Source organism: Mastigoproctus giganteus, chromosome 12 (assembly GCF_048544385.1).
Source record: "Mastigoproctus giganteus isolate SK-2022 chromosome 12, ASM4854438v1, whole genome shotgun sequence".
Lineage (NCBI taxonomy): Eukaryota > Metazoa > Arthropoda > Arachnida > Uropygi > Thelyphonidae > Mastigoproctus > Mastigoproctus giganteus.
The window spans coordinates 81,205,005-81,223,951 of NC_143586.1; the positions used below are offsets into that span (position 1 = coordinate 81,205,005).

The 18,947-nt window shown below is 38.1% G+C and overlaps 1 protein-coding gene across 2 annotated transcripts in view; it reads left to right on the forward strand.

The window, feature by feature from the left end:
* Positions 1 to 18,947, forward strand: part of Vps13B (vacuolar protein sorting 13B) — a 965,007-nt gene that overhangs the window by 789,494 nt on the left and 156,566 nt on the right. For both annotated transcript variants that reach the window (XM_090386413.1, XM_090386414.1), the window contains exons 41-42: positions 6,660 to 6,833; positions 18,264 to 18,401. In XM_090386413.1, the coding sequence (XP_090242539.1) occupies positions 6,660 to 6,833; positions 18,264 to 18,401 (312 nt within the window). The remainder of the gene's footprint in view (positions 1 to 6,659; positions 6,834 to 18,263; positions 18,402 to 18,947) is intronic.

The following is an 18,947-nucleotide window of genomic DNA, read 5'->3' on the forward strand; positions in this document are numbered from 1 at the left end:
AGTATTTTGCATCTACATTCACGCATGAGGAGTTATTCAGGAAGGATAATGATGTAGATAAAGTAAACATTGGCAGTGAGCTGGATGATTTTGTAATAACTGAGAGGAAAGTGGAGGAGAGATTGTTGAGGATAAACATAAAAAAGGCACCTGGGGTGGATGGGATCTATCCAGTTATATTAAAGGAGGCAGCAAAGGAAGTATGCAAACCCCTAGCCATAATTATGAGAGCTTCTTTGGACTCAGGGGAGGTACCCATAGACTGGAGATGTGCAAATGTAACCCCAATTCACAAAGGAGGATCAAAGGCTGACACAAGTAATTATAGACCTGTTAGTTTAACTTCTGTTCCAGGTAAATTAATGGAGGCACTGGTTAAAGAAGCACTGCAGGATCATCTAGACAAGAATTCAGTTATAGCTCAGACGCAGCATGGTTTTGTTAAGGGCAGGTCTTGCCTGACCAATTTGATTGGATACTATGATGTAGTCACAAAAGAACTGGATGCAGGGAATAACTTTGATATTATATATTTGGATCTTAGAAAGGCTTTTGATACTGTTGCACATGGAAGACTGCTGCACAAATTGGAGCAGTGTGGCATTGGAGGCAAATTGCTGCTATGGATAAGGGGATGGTTGAGTGGCAGAAGACAGAGAGTGGTAATCAATGGACACTGCTCAACGTGGACTAATGTTATTAGTGGAGTTCCTCAAGGTTCAGTGTTGGGTCCATTGTTGTTTTCGGTGTTTATGAATGATATTGATGATGGGATATCAAGTTTAATGTCTAAGTTTGCAGATGATACAAAGGTTGGCAGGGTCGTTAAGGACACTACTGACGCTATGCTGCTGCAACAGGATCTGGAAAGGTTGAACAGATGGGCTGAGAGGTGGCAAATGAAGTTTAACATTGACAAATGTAAAGTACTACATATGGGTAACAGTAACCCCAGAGCAATGTATCAACTCTGCGGTACTACACTGACAGTGGTGGAGAATGAAAAGGACCTGGGGGTAATTGTGCAGGCAGATATGAAGTTCTCTGAGCAGTGCAGACGAGCTGCAAGAGTAGCTCATGGTGTCTTGTCAATGATATACAGGAATTTTTCTAGCAGGGATAAGGAGGTGATTATTCCCTTGTATAAGGCAATGGTTAGGCCACATCTTGAGTACTGTATACAGGTCTGGAGGCCTCATTTCAAGAAGGATGTAGAGCTGCTGGAACGGGTACAGAGAAGGGCAACAAGATTAGTAAATGGAACAAAGGGTTGCTCTTACGAAGAAAGGCTTAAGTTTTGCAAATTACAGAGTCTGGAGACTAGGCACCGGCGAGGTGATCTGATAGAGGTGTATAAGGCTTTGAATGGTTTGAGCATGCTCAATGCCAATGGGATTCTTCATCTTTCTCAGAATAATCACCTCAGAGGGCATAAATTCAAATTGAGGAAGGACGGATGTCGGATAGATGTGCGGAAATTTGCCTTTGGCCAGTGGGTGGTTGGTTGGTGGAACCGACTTCCATCAATTGTTGTTGAAGTTGATAGCCTAAACAAATTTAAAGCTCAACTGGACAGGTATTTCGAACGAACGGAGGGGTGAAATGGGAGAGGGTTTTTTTTTTTTTTTTGGCTGATGCTGAATAAGCTTGCTTTCTTGCATCATATGCCTCTACTAATGCTAATATCAATGGTCTAACTGTTGATGATCCTGCTCAGGTTACTGACAAACTGAATAGGTATTTTTGCATCTACATTCACACATAAGGAACTTTTTAGGGACGGGAATGCCAGAAGCTTATCAAATTCTAACAGGGAGCTAAATGATTTTATGATACCTGAGTGCAAAGTGGAAAAGAATTTTTTGAAGCTAGACATAAAAAAAGTCACTTGGGGTGGATGGGATCTAGTTTTATTAAAGGAAGCAACAAATCAGGTAAACAAAATATTAACCATAATTATGAAAGCATCCTTGGATTCAGGTTAGGTTGCTATGGAGGTGTGCCTGTATCCCCAGTTCACAAAGGGGAGATCAAAGGGTGAGTGAGTAATTACAATCCTCTATGCTTGACTTCTGCTCCACGGAAAATAATGTTGTCAGCTGGTTAAAGGAGTAACACAGAACCATCTAGACAGGAATGCAGTTACATGTCAGTCACAGCATGGATTTGTCTGACCAGTTTGATTGTATACGGTGATGCTGTAACAAATGTACTGGGTGTAAAAAATAATTTTGATATTATATATTCAGATTTCAGAAAACCTTTTGACACTGTTCTGCATAAAATAAGAATTGGAGCAGTATAGCATTGGTGTCAAGTTACTGCTGTGGATAAAGGAGTAATTTAGTTGAAGAAGATAAAGAGTGGTTATCAATTGGCACACTGCTCTTCTTAAACTGGTGTTATGAGTGGAGTCTTCCCTGGTCAGTGATGGGCCCATTGTTGTTTTCTATATTTATTAATCATATTGATGAATGTATATCAAGCTTACTTTAAGTTTTCAGATAATACAAAGATTGGCATTGTGGTTAACAATTGTAATCAGGGTATGCTACTGCAACAAGATCTATAAAACTTAAGCAGATGGGCTGAGGAGTGCCAATTGAAATTTAACATTGACAAATGCTGATAGCATCCTTCCCCTTGCTCAGCCACATGTGAGATGCATAAATTCAAATTGAGGAAAGATGGTTGCAGGACAGATGTGAAATAAGTAGACTCTCGATTTTCCAGGATAGATGGTAAAATAAAAATCCCGGATAATCGATTTCCTGGTTAATCCAAAAATACAGTAAGTCCCCGACATACGTTCCAGGACTTCTTATGTAAGTCGATTTTATGTAACTCGGGAATGACTAATAAAATATTGCTCCTACATTCGTGATATGACAAAATTACAAAAACCACATAATACCCTCAGAAGAATGAAAAATAGTTATATATTTTTCGATTAGTTAGTTATATATTTTTTATATAATAGTTATATATATAGAAAAATAGTTATATATTTTTAATTAGTTCAATTAAAAACTTTATCTGAGGACAGCAGTGAAGTTGCTGGAGTGGCACATAAGAAAAGAAAACATTAAAGGAAGAAATTGTACAGTAAAAACTGATATGTATTTCATAGCCTTGGTTATTATAGTTGACTTCATTGGTGCCCATCCCTTCACCACTTCTTGTATTCTGTCTTTCTCCTTTATTATTGTGTTCACTGTTGACACTGACAAATCTAAATTCCGCATGATACTTGTTCATCTTTAACCATTTTCAAACATCCTTATTTTAATTTTCTGATCCAAATCAATCACTTTCCTTTTCTTTATTTTGATAGATTTACTAGTACCCCATCGCTTCTCTTAGTCGGTACCATGATAACCGTCAAAATGAAATTTTCTGTAAAGAACGTATGGGGTTAAGGTGAAAACTCACTATTATCATCCCACGTTAGCTCACATGTTACTAAAACACATTTCTGGAGGTCACTACCATAAATCTAAAAACAATTTGCATTTTCCGGGTTATTGGGCTTTTTTGTTGGTGCAATTAATTATAACGAGTAGTAAACCCGACTGAATTGCATTTGCGATAATACCAATACCTGTAATTCTGTGGGATTTTACATTATTATGGTGAAGTGTGTCCCCCCCCCCCCCTTCACTGAAACCTTCAGTCATATAAAAAAAACCGAAATAAATTTTAAAAATCTTCTCTTCATTCCTATTTTTAAGCTTGTTACTCCATATCTTTCTTGTGCAATTTGTACGTGCCATAATTGTCGTTATTGATTGCTTATAATAATATTATTCTGTTTTAAATTTTACAGTCCTACAAAAGAAAAAAAAAAATTCAGTGAAAAAAAATTAATGTAAGTTCGAAGTTACATAAGTCGGGGACTTATTATATTCAAACATGTTCAGCAACCTACATAAAAAATATGGTGATAGATACAAAACTTACCACACACTACTCGCGTGTCCAATACGATGCTTCCCTTTATTTTTTTCGATGTCAATTTTAAATCTAATAGCTTCCCTTTATTTTTTACAATGTTGCATATGGTTTGGTCACCAACGTTATAATGGTTCTTTAGAGATTTAATGGATGCACCATTTTCAAACCTTTGAATAATTTCAAGTTTTTGTTTATTGAAAGTGCAACTCATTTGCATTTACCCATAATTTTCGTGATTTCTAAAAAAAAAAAAAAATTCGTTGTCCCTGACATAAACATAAATGACGAAATAAAATTTTTCTCTTTGCGGTGCGACGGAACACAACAATAGAAGCGATGCACTTAAACAAACTACACATTTGTTCTCTCTCTTATTTTATTTTTATTTATTTATTTATTTTTTTTTTTTTAAGTGTTGGTTTGAAAACAGTGGAGGTTGCAAGATAATACAAAGATTGGCATCTCCCAGTGACAACTTTATAATGCCCTGCTTGTCGCTTATTTACAACTTGCAGAACATCTGCTTATACCTATTCTAGATATTACTTGAATTTTATGATTTCTGGTTCATTTTTTTTTTTTTTTTTTTTTTTTTTTAATTTGGAGTGTTGAAGTGTCCCGATTAATCCGCTTTCCAGTTAAACCGATCCTGGTAAATTGAGAGTCTGCTGTATTTGCCCTTAACGCGTGAGTAGTTGATTGTTGGAACTGACTTCCATTTGGTGTTGTAGTAGAAGTGGGTAGTTTGAATAAATTAGCATTAACAGTGGCAAATGATGCAAGAAAGCAAGTTACACAGCAGCAACCAAAAAATAAAAAACCAAGACACTTCCCATTTCACCTATTCATTCCCTCCAGTAGTTTGTCTAATTCTTCCTTGAATTTATTTAAGCTATCAGTGCACAACAATAAATGAAAGTTTGTTCCAGCAATCAAACACCTGCTGGCTAAAGTCAAACTTCCACACATTTATTCTCTGACCATCCTTCAATTTGAATTTGTGCCCCCTCATGTGTGTGTGTGTGTGTGTGTGTGTGTGTGTGTGTGTAGGCTGAGCAAGAGGAAGAATCCCATCAGCATTGAGCTTGCTCAATCCATTCAAAGACTTAAACACCTCACAGGTGTCTAGTCTCCAGATGCTGCAATTTCCTGAACTGAAGCCTTTCTTTGTAAGAGCACCCCCCTTTGTTCCCCTCACAAATCCTGTTGCCATTCTCTGTACTTGTTTCAGCAGCTCCACATCCTTCCTAAAATGAGGCCTTGAGATCTGCATGCAGTACTCAAGATGTGGCCTGACCATTGCATTATACAATGGGATAATCACCTCCTTAGCAAAAATCCCTGTATATTATTAAAAACTCCATAAGCTGTCCTGGCAGCCTGTTTTTGCATTGCTGATAGAACTTCATATCCAACTACACAATTACCCCAGTCTCTTTCATTTTCCACTACCCTGAGTGTAGTACCACACAGTTGGTACGTTACTCTGGGATTACTGCTACCCATATGCAGTACCTTGCATTTGTCAATGTTAAACGTCAGTTGCCATTTCTCTACTCATTACTCAGTTCCTCAGATCTCCTACTCTTAATATCATCATTATTATTATTATTATTAGCCATATGGTGCGAGGAAGCCTGAGGCTTATGCTGCACCAGCTGAAAAAAAAAATGTCTGAATTACCCTGAGTGAGAGAGAGAGAGAGAGAGAGTCAGAAGTTGCAGAAGTAGAAGGGAATCACCAAGAAAGAGAAGAATGATGATATCCAGCTCAAGACCCTGGGTATGCCAAGCCCATATTCACCAGATGTGAGCCCCTGGGGTTGTATTAACGTGTACAACAATATCACCCTGTGTGCCCTTAAAAAATGAGTTGCTCTGCGGTGTCATCAACTTTAATCCTTGGCAGACATACCCTGGTCCTCTTCCACCTATCGTTTTTACACAATGTTTCTGACTACCACCTCCTGTGAGACCAGAGATCTCTGCCATTGAGGATATAGCATTATGTTTCTGCTACCTATATGCAGTACTTTCATTTTCAATGTTAAACTTCAGTTGCCATTTCTTTGCCCATTGCGACTCCGTAGCCAGGTGGGAAGGAGCAGCAGTGCGTAGCACACGCTTCTTGATTAGACCGGGGTTCGAGCCCGTCACCACCAAATACGGAGGATGTGGAAAGGTCAAGGGAATGACCACCGCATATTCCCGGAGCAATATGTCCTTAGTTGCTAATGCTCCTATAAACCAAATAACAAACAAACATCTTTGCCCATCTGCCTAACTTTTCTAGATCCTGCTATAGTTGAATACCCTCATTACTGTCATTAACCACCCTGCCAACCATTGTATCATCTGCAAATTTGGACATTAAGCCTGATATGTCCTTCATCAATATCATTGATAAATATAGAAAAGAACAATGTGCCCAACACCCGAACCCTGGGGGACTACTAATAACACTAGTCCACAAAGAGCAGTGTCCATTGGTTCAAGGAAGAACTAAAGGAACTTTTAGAATGGATGGAGAGGTGATATAAAATATCGGCTCCTTCACCACAACAATATGCCACATCACATATTTTCAAATCTTTTATATCAAAATTTTTTATTAAACACATATTGCAATTTCATTGAATTTTTTTTTTATTTGTTGTGATTAACTTTTATCCATTTCCCTCTCCTCTCTTACCCTACCCTTTTCAGGATATTTTTAGAATTGGTGTTCTATACAAGGGAAAATTGCATATGTCAGAAGCCATACAGCTAACAGAAAGCAATTGGTCATTACACCAGTATCAACCTAAAATGCAAGGAATACTTCCTCTTGTTGGATATGTTAATGTTACCATTAACATTAAAGGTGATAGAAGATCTAAGGTATTGAATTATAAAAGATAAATTTTAACAGTTTCTCACATAATCACCATTTGTATATGTTCCTTTATTTTTTTCATTTTGCATGTTATTTAATATGTTTATGTTATGTTTTAAAGTGCCAAAACCTGCACAGTACTGCCAAATACAAGGTTTGATCAAAAAGATGAAGTGTCTTAAATTCTTGAGCACATAGCATTAGCTAAAAGATTGTGAGCAGTGCTTTCAATGACATTTTTTGAGTTTGTGCACAAGTTTTAACTTCTTACACACCAGTCAAGTGAAAAGTTGCTTCAAGCTCCATTTTCCTCATTTGTTGTGTGTACTAAAATTGATAAAATTTGATCTGAGTTCTTTGAGCATGCTGTGCTGTGCAGTGCAGGATCCTGCATTTTTAAAAAAAAATTATTACAAGTGATGAGTCATGTGTGTACATACATGTATGTACACATGACTATCAGAGCAGAGATCAAGGCTCTCAGTGTGAAAATAATATCATCTAGGCCAAAAAAACACAGGTGATAGCATTTTTTCACAACAATGGATGGTGTTATTAGAATTCATTATACAAGGTGGCACTGTTAATGCAGCCTGCTATCAAGATGTGTTGAAATAGTTGAGAGATGCAATCTTCCATAAATGACCCAAAAAATTGGCTCCGTCACCACAAAAGTGCACTATAGTAGTAGTAGTAGTAGTAGCAGCAGTGGCATTTGATGCAAGAAAGCAAGTGTATGAGCTTATGCAGCATCAGCCAAAAAAAAAAAAAAGAAAAATCACACCATTCCCTCCAAATGCCTGTCCAGTTCCTCCTTAAATTTATTCAACCTATCAACTTCCACAACGACAGATGGAAGTTTGTTCCAGCAATTAACCACCCGCTGGCTAAAGGAAAATTTCTGCACATCTAATCTACATCTGTCTTTTCTTAATTTGAATTTATGCCCCCTTAGGTTCGTAATCTGAACAAGTGGAAGGATCCCATCAGAATTCAGCGTGCTCAACCCATTCAAGGCCTTATACACCTCAATCAGATCACCGTGCAGGTGCCTAGTCTCCAGCCACTGCAATTTGCAGAACTTAAGCCTCTCTTGGTAAGAGAATCCCTGTTCCCCTCACCAATCTTGTTGCCCTTCTCTGTACACGCTATGTCATGTGTCACTTGCTCTTTGGCAATTTTCCACCAACAGAAATATTCTCATTGTTCCACACCCACCTTATTAACCTGATTTAGCTATTCCCAGAATTAAAACAAGACATGGAAGGAAACAATTTGAATAAATTCAAGAAATCTAGTCATGTATGATGTACTGGATAATAGCATTCACAGAAGAAGACTTCCAAATGTTTTCATCAGTGGCTGACCTGATGGAACAATTATGTGGTTTCAGAAGAAGACTTATACTGAAGAATATTAATAATGTAAACATTTATCATTGAATAAAATTAATTTTTTGCAACATTCACTTAACTTTTTTGATCAAACCTTGTATACTGTAAAATAATTTTCAGTGATTAAATATTGAAATTAAATTATGTCCTAAATGCAGTATTTAATACAGGATTATCGGAAAAGATGTCCATGATTTTCCTTTTAATTATCTTCGGAAATATTTGATTGATTGCTGTAATCGTAGCAGCAAAAAGTGTGGTAACTCACTAAGTTTTATTTGACACCTCAACAATGACCTTGACTGTGCCATGAGTGTGTGCAGAATGACTCCTATTTGCACCATCTCAGTCGGTGTCAGTAAGATTGCCGTACAACAGAAAGCATGGTGTGTTGTGACATTGCACTGTTATGACAGATTTAAATTCAGCATACCACAACACGCACTGCGCTTTCTTTTGCTTTCACATGCCAAGGATGAGTACCACTTCATGGTACTCATCCTTGGCATGTGCCTTTCAAGTGGTTATAGCTTCCTGGTAGCCAATAAGCCAATTGCACAACACAAACAACACACCATGCGTATACCCACAGTATCAACATAACACACACCTGACTGGCTATGCAAAGAGATGCAACACTATCCAAGTACACATGCAGATTTGAGGAAAACCTGGTTATTGTTGGGTTTTAGGCAGGCATCAGTGACTTGGACCATATTGAGCTGTGTGTGTATTATGTCTATGTGTATTTGCAAGCTTGTGTGTGTGTGTGTGTGCGTGCGTGCGTGCTGAAAAACCCAGAATGACTCGTGGGGGAATCCTGCTCCCTCTACCAGAGATTGGTACAGCCCCAGTTGGAGAAGCTTTTAGAAATTTCTCCATCTACAAGATTTGAACCTAGACCGCTCAAAATGAGTGATGAGTGGCAAAATCACTATAATGTCACAGAGGATGAGACCTCTGGAGGTAAAGACATAATACTCAATACTAATACAGCCTCATAATAGCTTTTCAGATTACTTAGATTTGATTTTCCTTTTCACCTCATCATCTTTCACATGCCTTGATCTCGAGCTAACTAAAAGCAGGATATTTGAACTGTTCAGTGAGATTTTATATTCTAAGCCACTAGTGTTTTAAATTCCAAAAGTACAGAATTCTCAGATAGCCCAAGCCTTCAGAGATACCTTGACTCGTACCAGGTGCAGCTCTCAGGAAGATGACAGCAAAGCATGTGGAGTCGCAAAACCAACATGACCTAATTGTAAAGGGGACCTGGCATACTCTCAAGTGTATGGTTAGTAACAGTGGAAGTAGGAAAAAGAAATACAGAAATGTAAAGCAGAATCAAACATTTCATGCCAGAAAGTTCAGAAACTAATTCAATTAATCCCCATCATTAAACCTTCATATGCCCAAAGTCATTCAGTAGAAGCACAAACCAGTAAAATAATTTTATCTCAGAAACACAGACGCCTCAACCACAATTTGACTAAACAAACCACTTTTCAGGAATCAAAGTGTAATCAACTTGTATATCTGGTACAAGTGAATCACATGAACATAAACAGAAGAGTAAATAAAAAGCTCTTACCTTCCTCGTCTGCCCGTACAGAACAATTGGAATTTAAAGGAAAAGAGACAATTGGGGAAGAAGTCTTAAAAAGATTTGCAGTAAAGACATGGATACAAGACATCCATATTTCCCTAAAAAATCAAAGTTAAAAAATGTCTTTGACTTCTTGAAAATCTGCTGAAGGATCAATAAAATTCTTCAAGTATTGGGAAACTCAAACAGTGGAATTGTATTTTTTTACGAACTTACTCTTATATGTTAATACGAATGAGACTGCACATGCCTAAATGAAACATACCTTAACCTACAGGATGATTCATCAGTAAAAAAAAACTATTGATGAATCATCCTATAGTAAAAATACTATTTTTTCATAAAGTAAAAATTATGTTGTTGTTACTTTATGTAAAAATAGAATCAGAAAAGGACTGCACACAGTGGAGCAATTCTAGTAAATAACAGTATTCTGTGAGAAGTAGCAGTATGACTAGCAGTAAGATTCCTCTTCACAATTTACTTCATCTATGTATCACCAGGAATTGATATACTGTACAGTGAACTCAGCAAATTAATATTGCAAATACTCCTCTTCTTCTTATTCTGTTAAGCAGTTTTCAATTGAATACTTAGAACAGCAAATGAACTACAAATCATGGTTAGAGTTGAACCTGAATGGTGTGCTACCAGAAGCATAATAGCATTGAAGCTGAAATGACTATTGGTTATAGGAGCAGCCAGTATTTATTTGAACACCATTGTATATTATAAAAGATGAATGGCCTGCTTGATTGAGTGGTTATAAAGCCTAATTGAATTGTTTAAGAAACACTGACTTTCCATTGATATTTTTTTTTTTTAGTCATCATCCATTTTCAATCCACTGCATGATGAAAGCCTCTCCAGCAACTTTCCAGTTCCTTCTGTTTTGAGCACTGGCCATCCATTTGCTACCCACAAACTCATGAATTTCATCTATCCATCTCCGCTTTTGTAGTAGTACTGGCATGTGATGCAAGAAAGCAAGTGTATGATCTTATGCAGCATCAGCCAAAAAAAAAAAAAAAAAAAAAAATCACACCATTGCCTCCAAATGCCTGTCCAGTTCCTCCTTAAATTTATTCAACCTATCAACTTCCACAACGACAGATGGAAGTTTGTTCCAGCAATTAACCACCCACTGGCTAAAGGCAAATTTCCGCACATCTATTCTACATCTGTCTTTTCTTAATTTGAATTTATGCCCCCTTAGGTTCGTAATCTGAACAAGTGGAAGGATCCCATCAGAATTCAGTGTGCTCAACCCATTCAAGGCTTTATATACCTCAATCAGATCACCGCGCAGGTGCCTAGTCTCCAGCCACTGCAATTTGCAGAACTTAAGCCTCTCTTGGTAAGAGGATCCCTTCATTCCCCTCACCAATCTTGTTACCCTTTTCTGTACACGCTCAAGTAAATCTACATCCTTCCTAAAATGAGGCCTCCAGACCTGTACGCAGTACTCAAGGCGTGGCCTGACCATTGCCTTATACAGAGAGATAATCACCTCCTTTTTCCTGGTAGCAAAATTCCTATATATCATTGACAAAACCCCATGACCTGCCCTGGCAGCCTGTCTGCATTGCTCAGAAAACTTCATATCTGCCTGCACAATTACTCCCAGGTCTTTTTCATTTTCTACCACCTTAAGTGTAGTACCACACAGTTGGTACGTTTCTCTGGGGTTACTTCTACCCATATGTAGTATTTTGCATTTGTCAAGGTTAAACTTCAGTTGCCACTTCTTAGCCCATCTGCCCAAATTATCTAGATCCTGTTGCAGTAGCACACTGCCATTACTGTCATTAACAACCCTGCCAACCTTTGTATCATCTGCAAACTTCGACATTAAGCCTGATATACCTTCATCAATATCATTGATAAATATACAAAACAACAGTGGACCTAACACCGAACTCTGTGGGACTCCACTAATAACATTAGTCCACGAAGAGCAGCACCCATTGATTACCACCCTCTGTCTTCTCCCACTTAACCATCCTTTTATCCATTGTAGCAACTTACCCTTAATACCATTCTGCTCCAATTTGTACAATAGTCTTTCATGTGCAACAGTGTCAAAAGCTTTCCTGAAATCCAAAAATATATCAAAATTATTTTTTGCATCCAGTTCCTTTGTAACCACATCATAATATCCTATAAAATTTGTCAGACAAGACTTTCCCTTAACAAACCCATGCTGTGTCTGAATTATTGCTGCAGTCTTGTCTAGATGATCCTGCAGTGCATCTTTAACCAGTGACTCCATTATTTTACCCGGAACAGAAGTTAAACTAATTGGTCTGTAATTACTCTTGTCACCCTTCGATCCCACTTTGTGAATTTGGGATACATTTGCACATCTCCAGTCTGTGGGAACCTCCCCTGAGTCCAAGGACGCTCTCATAATTATGGCTAAGGGTTTGCTTAGTTGCTTTGCCGCCTCCTTGTCTTCCAGGTTTTCTTCTAGCTCCTCTTGGGTACCATTCTGTTATCTTCTTAGTCCCTCTGTCATCATGTCTTCAAGCTATGTGTCCTGCCCAAGACCATTTAGTTCTTTTGTTTTGATAAGAATGTCCTTTACTTGAGTTTGCTCACTAATCCATGTGTTTCTCTTCTTATCTAACAGTCTGATTCCCAATATAATTCGTTCCATTCGCTGTGTAGTTCTCAGCTTCTCTTCCATTCTTTTGGTGAGTGCAAAAGTTTCATTTCCATAAGTCATGGTAGGGATATTGTAAAATATTGAACATTGGTTCATGGAAATGTAAAATATTGAACATTGGTTCATGGAAATGTAAAATATTGAACATTGGTTCAATATTTTACATTTCAGACAAACTGGGATATTGCTCTTCAGTATGTGACTATATTTCCTGAATGCTATCCATCCAAAATTTATTCTTCTCTTGATTTCCAGCCATTTATCATTATTACAGCTAATAACTTGTCCCAGATAAGTATATGACTCCATCTTTTCAATTACTGCTCCTTCAATCATTATTTCCCTTTCTGTGGCATACTTGTTCATCATTACTTTTGTTTTAGCCATATTCATCTTTAGTCCAAAATCCTTACTAACTCTGCATAACTGATTAAGATTTTCCTCTAATTCTTTCGGATCGTGGCTTATGACCACAATGTCATCTGCAAATCGTAAATGGTTTAGGTACTCTCCATTCACATTGACTCCTTTCTGCGACCAGTCTAATCTTTTGAAAGCTTCCTCAAGGGCAGCAGTAAACAGCTTCGGAGATATTGAGTCTTCTTGTCGAACTCCTTTCTCGATTTTAAATTTGCTACTGTCTTTGTCTAGTCTAATAAAGGAGGTAGCATTCTCATATATTTTCTTCAAAATCATAATATATGGGGTATCTATGCCTTGTCTTTCCAGTGCTCGAAACATTGCCTTATGCTGTATGGAGTCAAATGCCTTTTCATAATCCACAAATGCCAGGCATAATGGTGTTTTATATTCATTTGCTTTCTCCATTAGCTGTGATATTACGTCAAGGTGATCCATAGTTGAGAATCCTGTCCTAAAGTAGCTTGCTCTTTCGGTTGATTCTCATCAAGTATTCTTTCTACTCTGTTAGTAATGACCCTTGTGAACAACTTGTAGATGTGGGATAACAAGCTAATTGGTCTATAATTTCCAATTTCTGATTTATCTCCTTTCTTATGCAGCAAAACTATGATTGCATTATTCCACTGCTTAGGCATCACACCTTTTCTAATGCACTTTGTGAAGAGCCTTGCCAGTTTTTGTGTTATCTTCCTCCCAATTTTAACAACTCTACAGTAACTTCATCCTCCCCCGGGGCTTTCTGATTCTTCATTTTCTTCAATGCATGTTCTAGCTCATCAGGAAGAATATCGGGTATGTCGTATGTGTTGCTAATTTGCAATCCATCTTCCCCACTGCTGGCATCATACCCTTGCTCCTTGTGTAGTTCTCTATAGTAGTCTTCTGCTATTTGAATTATGCCTTCTCTGCTGTTTATAAGTACACCATCGCTATTCTTCAGTTTCAGTATCATTTGTCTTTCTGTATTACTGCTCATGGCTGCTGATTTAAATGCTTTGTTTTTCCTTAATGCTTGTTCTACTTTTCTAGTGTTAAATCTTCTTATGTCCTCTCTGAGTCTCTTTCTAATGGCTTTGCATAACTCTGTATACTCAATTTTCTCCCTGTCAGTGTTTTTCTTGCTTTTACTTTTGTCGTCTTTGGTTCATCATGACAAGTGTTACTTGACTAATTTTTTATTCTTTGGATTTCTTTTTCCATATAGGTTTCTTGGGCTTTATCACTTTCAGAAAGTTGTAATATTCCTCGTTGATATCTTGGTCCTGAGCAGTCTGCAGAAGCGCAAACTTGTTCTTAAGTTCCAGTACATACTGCTTTTTCTCCTCTTCTGTTATCTCAAAGACCTTTGTATTATTTACTTGCGTCAGTTTTTTCCTTTCCTACATCTATATCAAGTGTACATCTTACCATTCTGTGATCACTTCCAACATTTACCTTATTCAGGATGGTAACATCATTCACAATATATCTTCTGTTAGTGAGAATGAAGTAGATTTCATTAGTTGTTAATCCTTTTGGACTCTTCCATGTCCACTTTCTGTTCACCCTTTTCTTGGAAAAAAGTGTCCATTACTGACAATCCTTGAGATTCTGCAAATTCCACAAGTCTTTCGCCTCTTTCATTTCTTTCACCAATTCCAAAATTTCCTATAGTTCCCCTTTGATATTAAGAGTAGAAGACCGGCGGAATTACTTAGCAAGTACAGGTCACTGTTGAAAAAAAGCCGTGAATTAGGGTTGAATTTGAAAGTGTCTGCAATTCTGCCCAGACATGATAGGAGGGAGTATATGATGAGAGCCTTGTCGATCAATTCGGCCCTGGAGGGATTGTGCAAGGCTCAAGGGGTAGAATTTTTTTCAGACTGGACTGTACTTATTAACAGGAGAGATTGCTTCTACAGGGATGGGATACACTTAAATAGAAAGGGTGCAAGAATTTTTGCTGATGCTGTCGAGGCAGTGTTAGGTGGGTCGGAAAACTGCTAGTTGGGGGGGATATAAGGACTAATAGATTAACAGTAGCCACTGGCAGAGGTGGAAGTGATTCTTGCACTGCTTCTATTGAAATGAGCAGAAGCCTGAAAAACAAGATGCAGGATATTTCAGAGACTGCTGGGAGTCATTGCGGTACAAGTAAACACATGGGTTGCGTTAGGGTAGCTAAGAATAGAAACAGGTGCATGTATACCTGCGTGTACACCAATGCTAGGAGTTTGGTAAATAAATTTGATGAATTTGAGGTATTGCTCAAAACATCAAAGGCAGATATTGTTGGGATATCAGAGACGTGGTGTCACACAGATATAAGTAATGCGGAACTGGAATTTGGGGAATACAATGTGTATAGAAAGGATAGACAGGACAGGAGGGGAGGAGGGGTTATGTTATTAGTCAAGAAACACATAAAGTCCAAGGAAGTGAAGCCAGTCGACATCGATGGACAGGGCAGTGTCGAGTCAGTTTGGTGTGACATAAGCATAGGGAAACCAAAATTGAGAGTAGGAGTGTGCTATAGGCCTAATGACTCTGATGAGTATGATAAGATATTGTACAGGGAAATAGAGTGGGCCAGTAAATCAGAGAGTTTTATAATGGGAGATTTTAATTTCCCAGATATTGACTGGAATTTGTGGGTTGGTCACTCGCACACTAGCAAGGCTTTTGTGGATTTATTGGATGATTGTTTTCTACATCAGCATGTTCGTGAGGCAACAAGAGGGTGCAATAACTTGGATAAGGGGATGGTTGAGTGGCAGAAGACAGAGAGTGGTAATCAATGGACACTGCTCAACGTGGACTAATGTTATTAGTGGAGTTCCTCAGGGTTCAGTATTGGGTCCGTTGTTGTTTTCGGTGTTTATGAATGATATTGATGATGGGATATCAAGTTTAATGTCCAAGTTTGCAGATGATACAAAGGTTGGCAGGGTTGTTAAGGACACTACTGACGCTAAGCTGCTGCAACAGGATCTGGAAAGGTTGAACAGATGGGCTGAGAGGTGGCAAATGAAGTTTAACATTGACAAATGTAAAGTACTACATATGGGAAACAGTAACCCCAGAGCAACGTATCAACTCTGCGGTACTACACTGACAGTGGTGGAGAATGAAAAGGACCTGGGAGTAATTGTGCAGGCAGATATGAAGTTCTCTGAGCAGTGCAGACGAGCTGCAAGAGTAGCTCATGGTGTCTTGTCAATGATATACAGGAATTTTTCTAGCAGGGAGAAGGAGGGGATTATTCTCTTGTATAAGGCAATGGTTAGGCCACATCTTGAGTACTGTATACAGGTCTGGAGGCCTCATTTCAAGAAGGATGTAGAGCTGCTGGAACGGGTACAGAGAAGGGCAACAAGATTAGTGAATGGAACAGAGGGATGCTCTTACGAAGAAAGGCTTAAGTTTTGCAAATTACAGAGTCTGGAGACTAGGCACCGGCGAGGTGATCTGATAGAGGTGTATAAGGCTTTGAATGGTTTGAGCATGCTCAATGTCTATGGGATTCTTCATCTTGCTCAGAATAATCACCTCAGAGGGTATAAATTCAAATTGAGGAAGGACAGATGTCGGATAGATGTGCGGAAATTTGCCTTTGGCCAGCGGGTGGTTGGTTGGTTGGTGGAACCGACTTCCATCACTTGTTGTTGAAGTTGATAGCCTAAACAAATTTAAAGCTCAACTGGACAGGTATTTCGAATGAACGGTGGGGTGAAATGGGAGTGGTGTGTGTTTTTTTTTTTTTTTTGGCTGATGCTGAATAAGCTTGCTTTCTTGCATCATATGCCTCTACTAATGCTAATGCTTTCTGCACTGTTTTGTCTTTTTCCAACCTTAGCATTGAAGTCCCCCATAATAATAGTGTAGTGGGTTTTCTGCTCATCTATAAGACTCTCGATTTCAGTGTAGATTTCTTCAACCTCTTAGAAATCTTGAGTATTAGTCTTGACACCCTTGGTGATGTACCTTTGAATTCCAAAATGTTGTTTTTTAAATCTTTATGGACCAGAAACCCAACTCCACCTTCACTCCTTTCACTGTTTCCATTAGAGTACAGCAGATTTCCACTTGATAAACTTATAAGTGATTCATTTCTTCTTCTTGTTTCAGCCAAACCGATGATATTCCAATTAACATTTTCTAATTCATTTTCCAGCTCTTATATCCTGTCTTCACAGATGAGTGATCTTATGTTGTAACAGGCCAAGTTCAGTTTCCGTGCATGGCAGCCTGGTCGTACCTAGAAATTCTTAGCACCCTCTGCTTCCACTCTGATCCTCTAGTTGCCGTAAGAGGGGGAGTGAAAGCCACTGGGGACTGAGGGCCATTTGTTTTGTCATGCTGTCATATGCTGGAGGGTTTGGTCTTTTCCTCTTCACGCTGACCAGGCGTCTTGAAGAGAACCACTCTACACATTCATTGTCACCTAAGTGATGTAACAGGGCTTACCATTGAGAAGGTGTGCATGAGTGGATTTTAGGGATGCAGACCAGCCGGACTTCTCCTAAATCTTCTGTAATAGAAAGATATTGGATCCATCAGTGTTTTAGACTGAGTGTCTGATAACACACAGGATACCTGTTCCCCTCTAAGCCCCCCTCTTTTTTAGTGCACTACTTTTATTATGTATTGTGAAGTTACATAAAATTAACAAACTAAGTTAGCTCTTGTTAAAATAAGCAAAGCATAGTTTAGAAACATTAGCACATTTACTGTTCATTTTAGATGTTGTGCTACAACCTTTGAATAAGAGGAACAAATGTTTGAAGTTACTAGTATCTGCAAAGAAAAATTTTCCTTTGCAGACACTGTTTTGCTGCTGAACCCTATCAAAATTAGTGATTTTACATTTCTTCATGCATCACATTATTTACATAAATAAATAAACCATTATTAGATTAACAATGGCATCACCACTACAAAGAAGGGTGGCATGTGAACAAATGAACTTGAGAAAATATATAGACATTATGTAAACATTTTATTTAAACTAAAAATAAAGTTACGTAAATAATGAAATTAATTAATTATTTATTATTTCTAATAAGAGGGTTCCCGTAGTCCAGTGGTCAGGAGCAGGAGTGCAGTAGCACATGCTCCTTGAGTAGACCGGGGTACAAGCCCCTGACTGCTAAATACGGTTGATCTGCCAACCCGCACGGAACCAGCGTGGCAGATTATGATCCATTTCCCTCAACGTGAATTGTTGAGGAGGCTTCCATCCTGCAGTGGGTTGATAATGGCTGCAGTTTACCTTTTTTATTTCTAATAACAAAATTGTATTTTAAAATTAAATGTTGGGCTCACATTTTCAGAGAAAATTGAATAAGTCTTTAAATTTTAGGTAGTTTATCTTCTGCTGAAATCACAGGAAGAAGAAGACATCCGTATAATAACAGCCCTGGCAACATTCAATATCCTCAATAATTCCACTACTGACCTGCAGATGTATTCCTATATTGTTCCAAGTTCTGCAACTAAGGTAAATGATGTGTATAGTTTTTTTTAATATGCAAGCACAAAATACAAAATTTTCCACATTAAACATAGCTGTTTATTTCATGTGATCTGGAACTGATCGGTGGTTCTGTAATTTAAGTTTCCGAATAGTACTTTTGAACATTTTTCTGCCTGGATTTTAAATAAAATTATCAGTTATCAAATTTTATAATTACAATTATCAAAGCTATATAATATATCCATATTTTTTAAATGTCTTACAGGGTTTCTCAGGGATAAGATATAGCCCTCATCCAGTCCTAACCCAGGTTCAACAGTTACTGATTCTTTTTATTAAATTCTCTTTCTGAATATTCCTTTGACATCTGCTCCTGCTGATCCAAAGCCACATAGGGAGCAGTGGTAATGATCTGCAAGATGTTGCAGCCAGATCACTGCAACCGTAGAACACAGCCGGCTACACAGACTCAGGAGAGTAACACATAACTTTAACTCTCTTGGCAACAATCATGGCATGAGCAGCTCACAAACATTAAGTTCAGGAGATCTGTGGATTTACTAAGCAAGT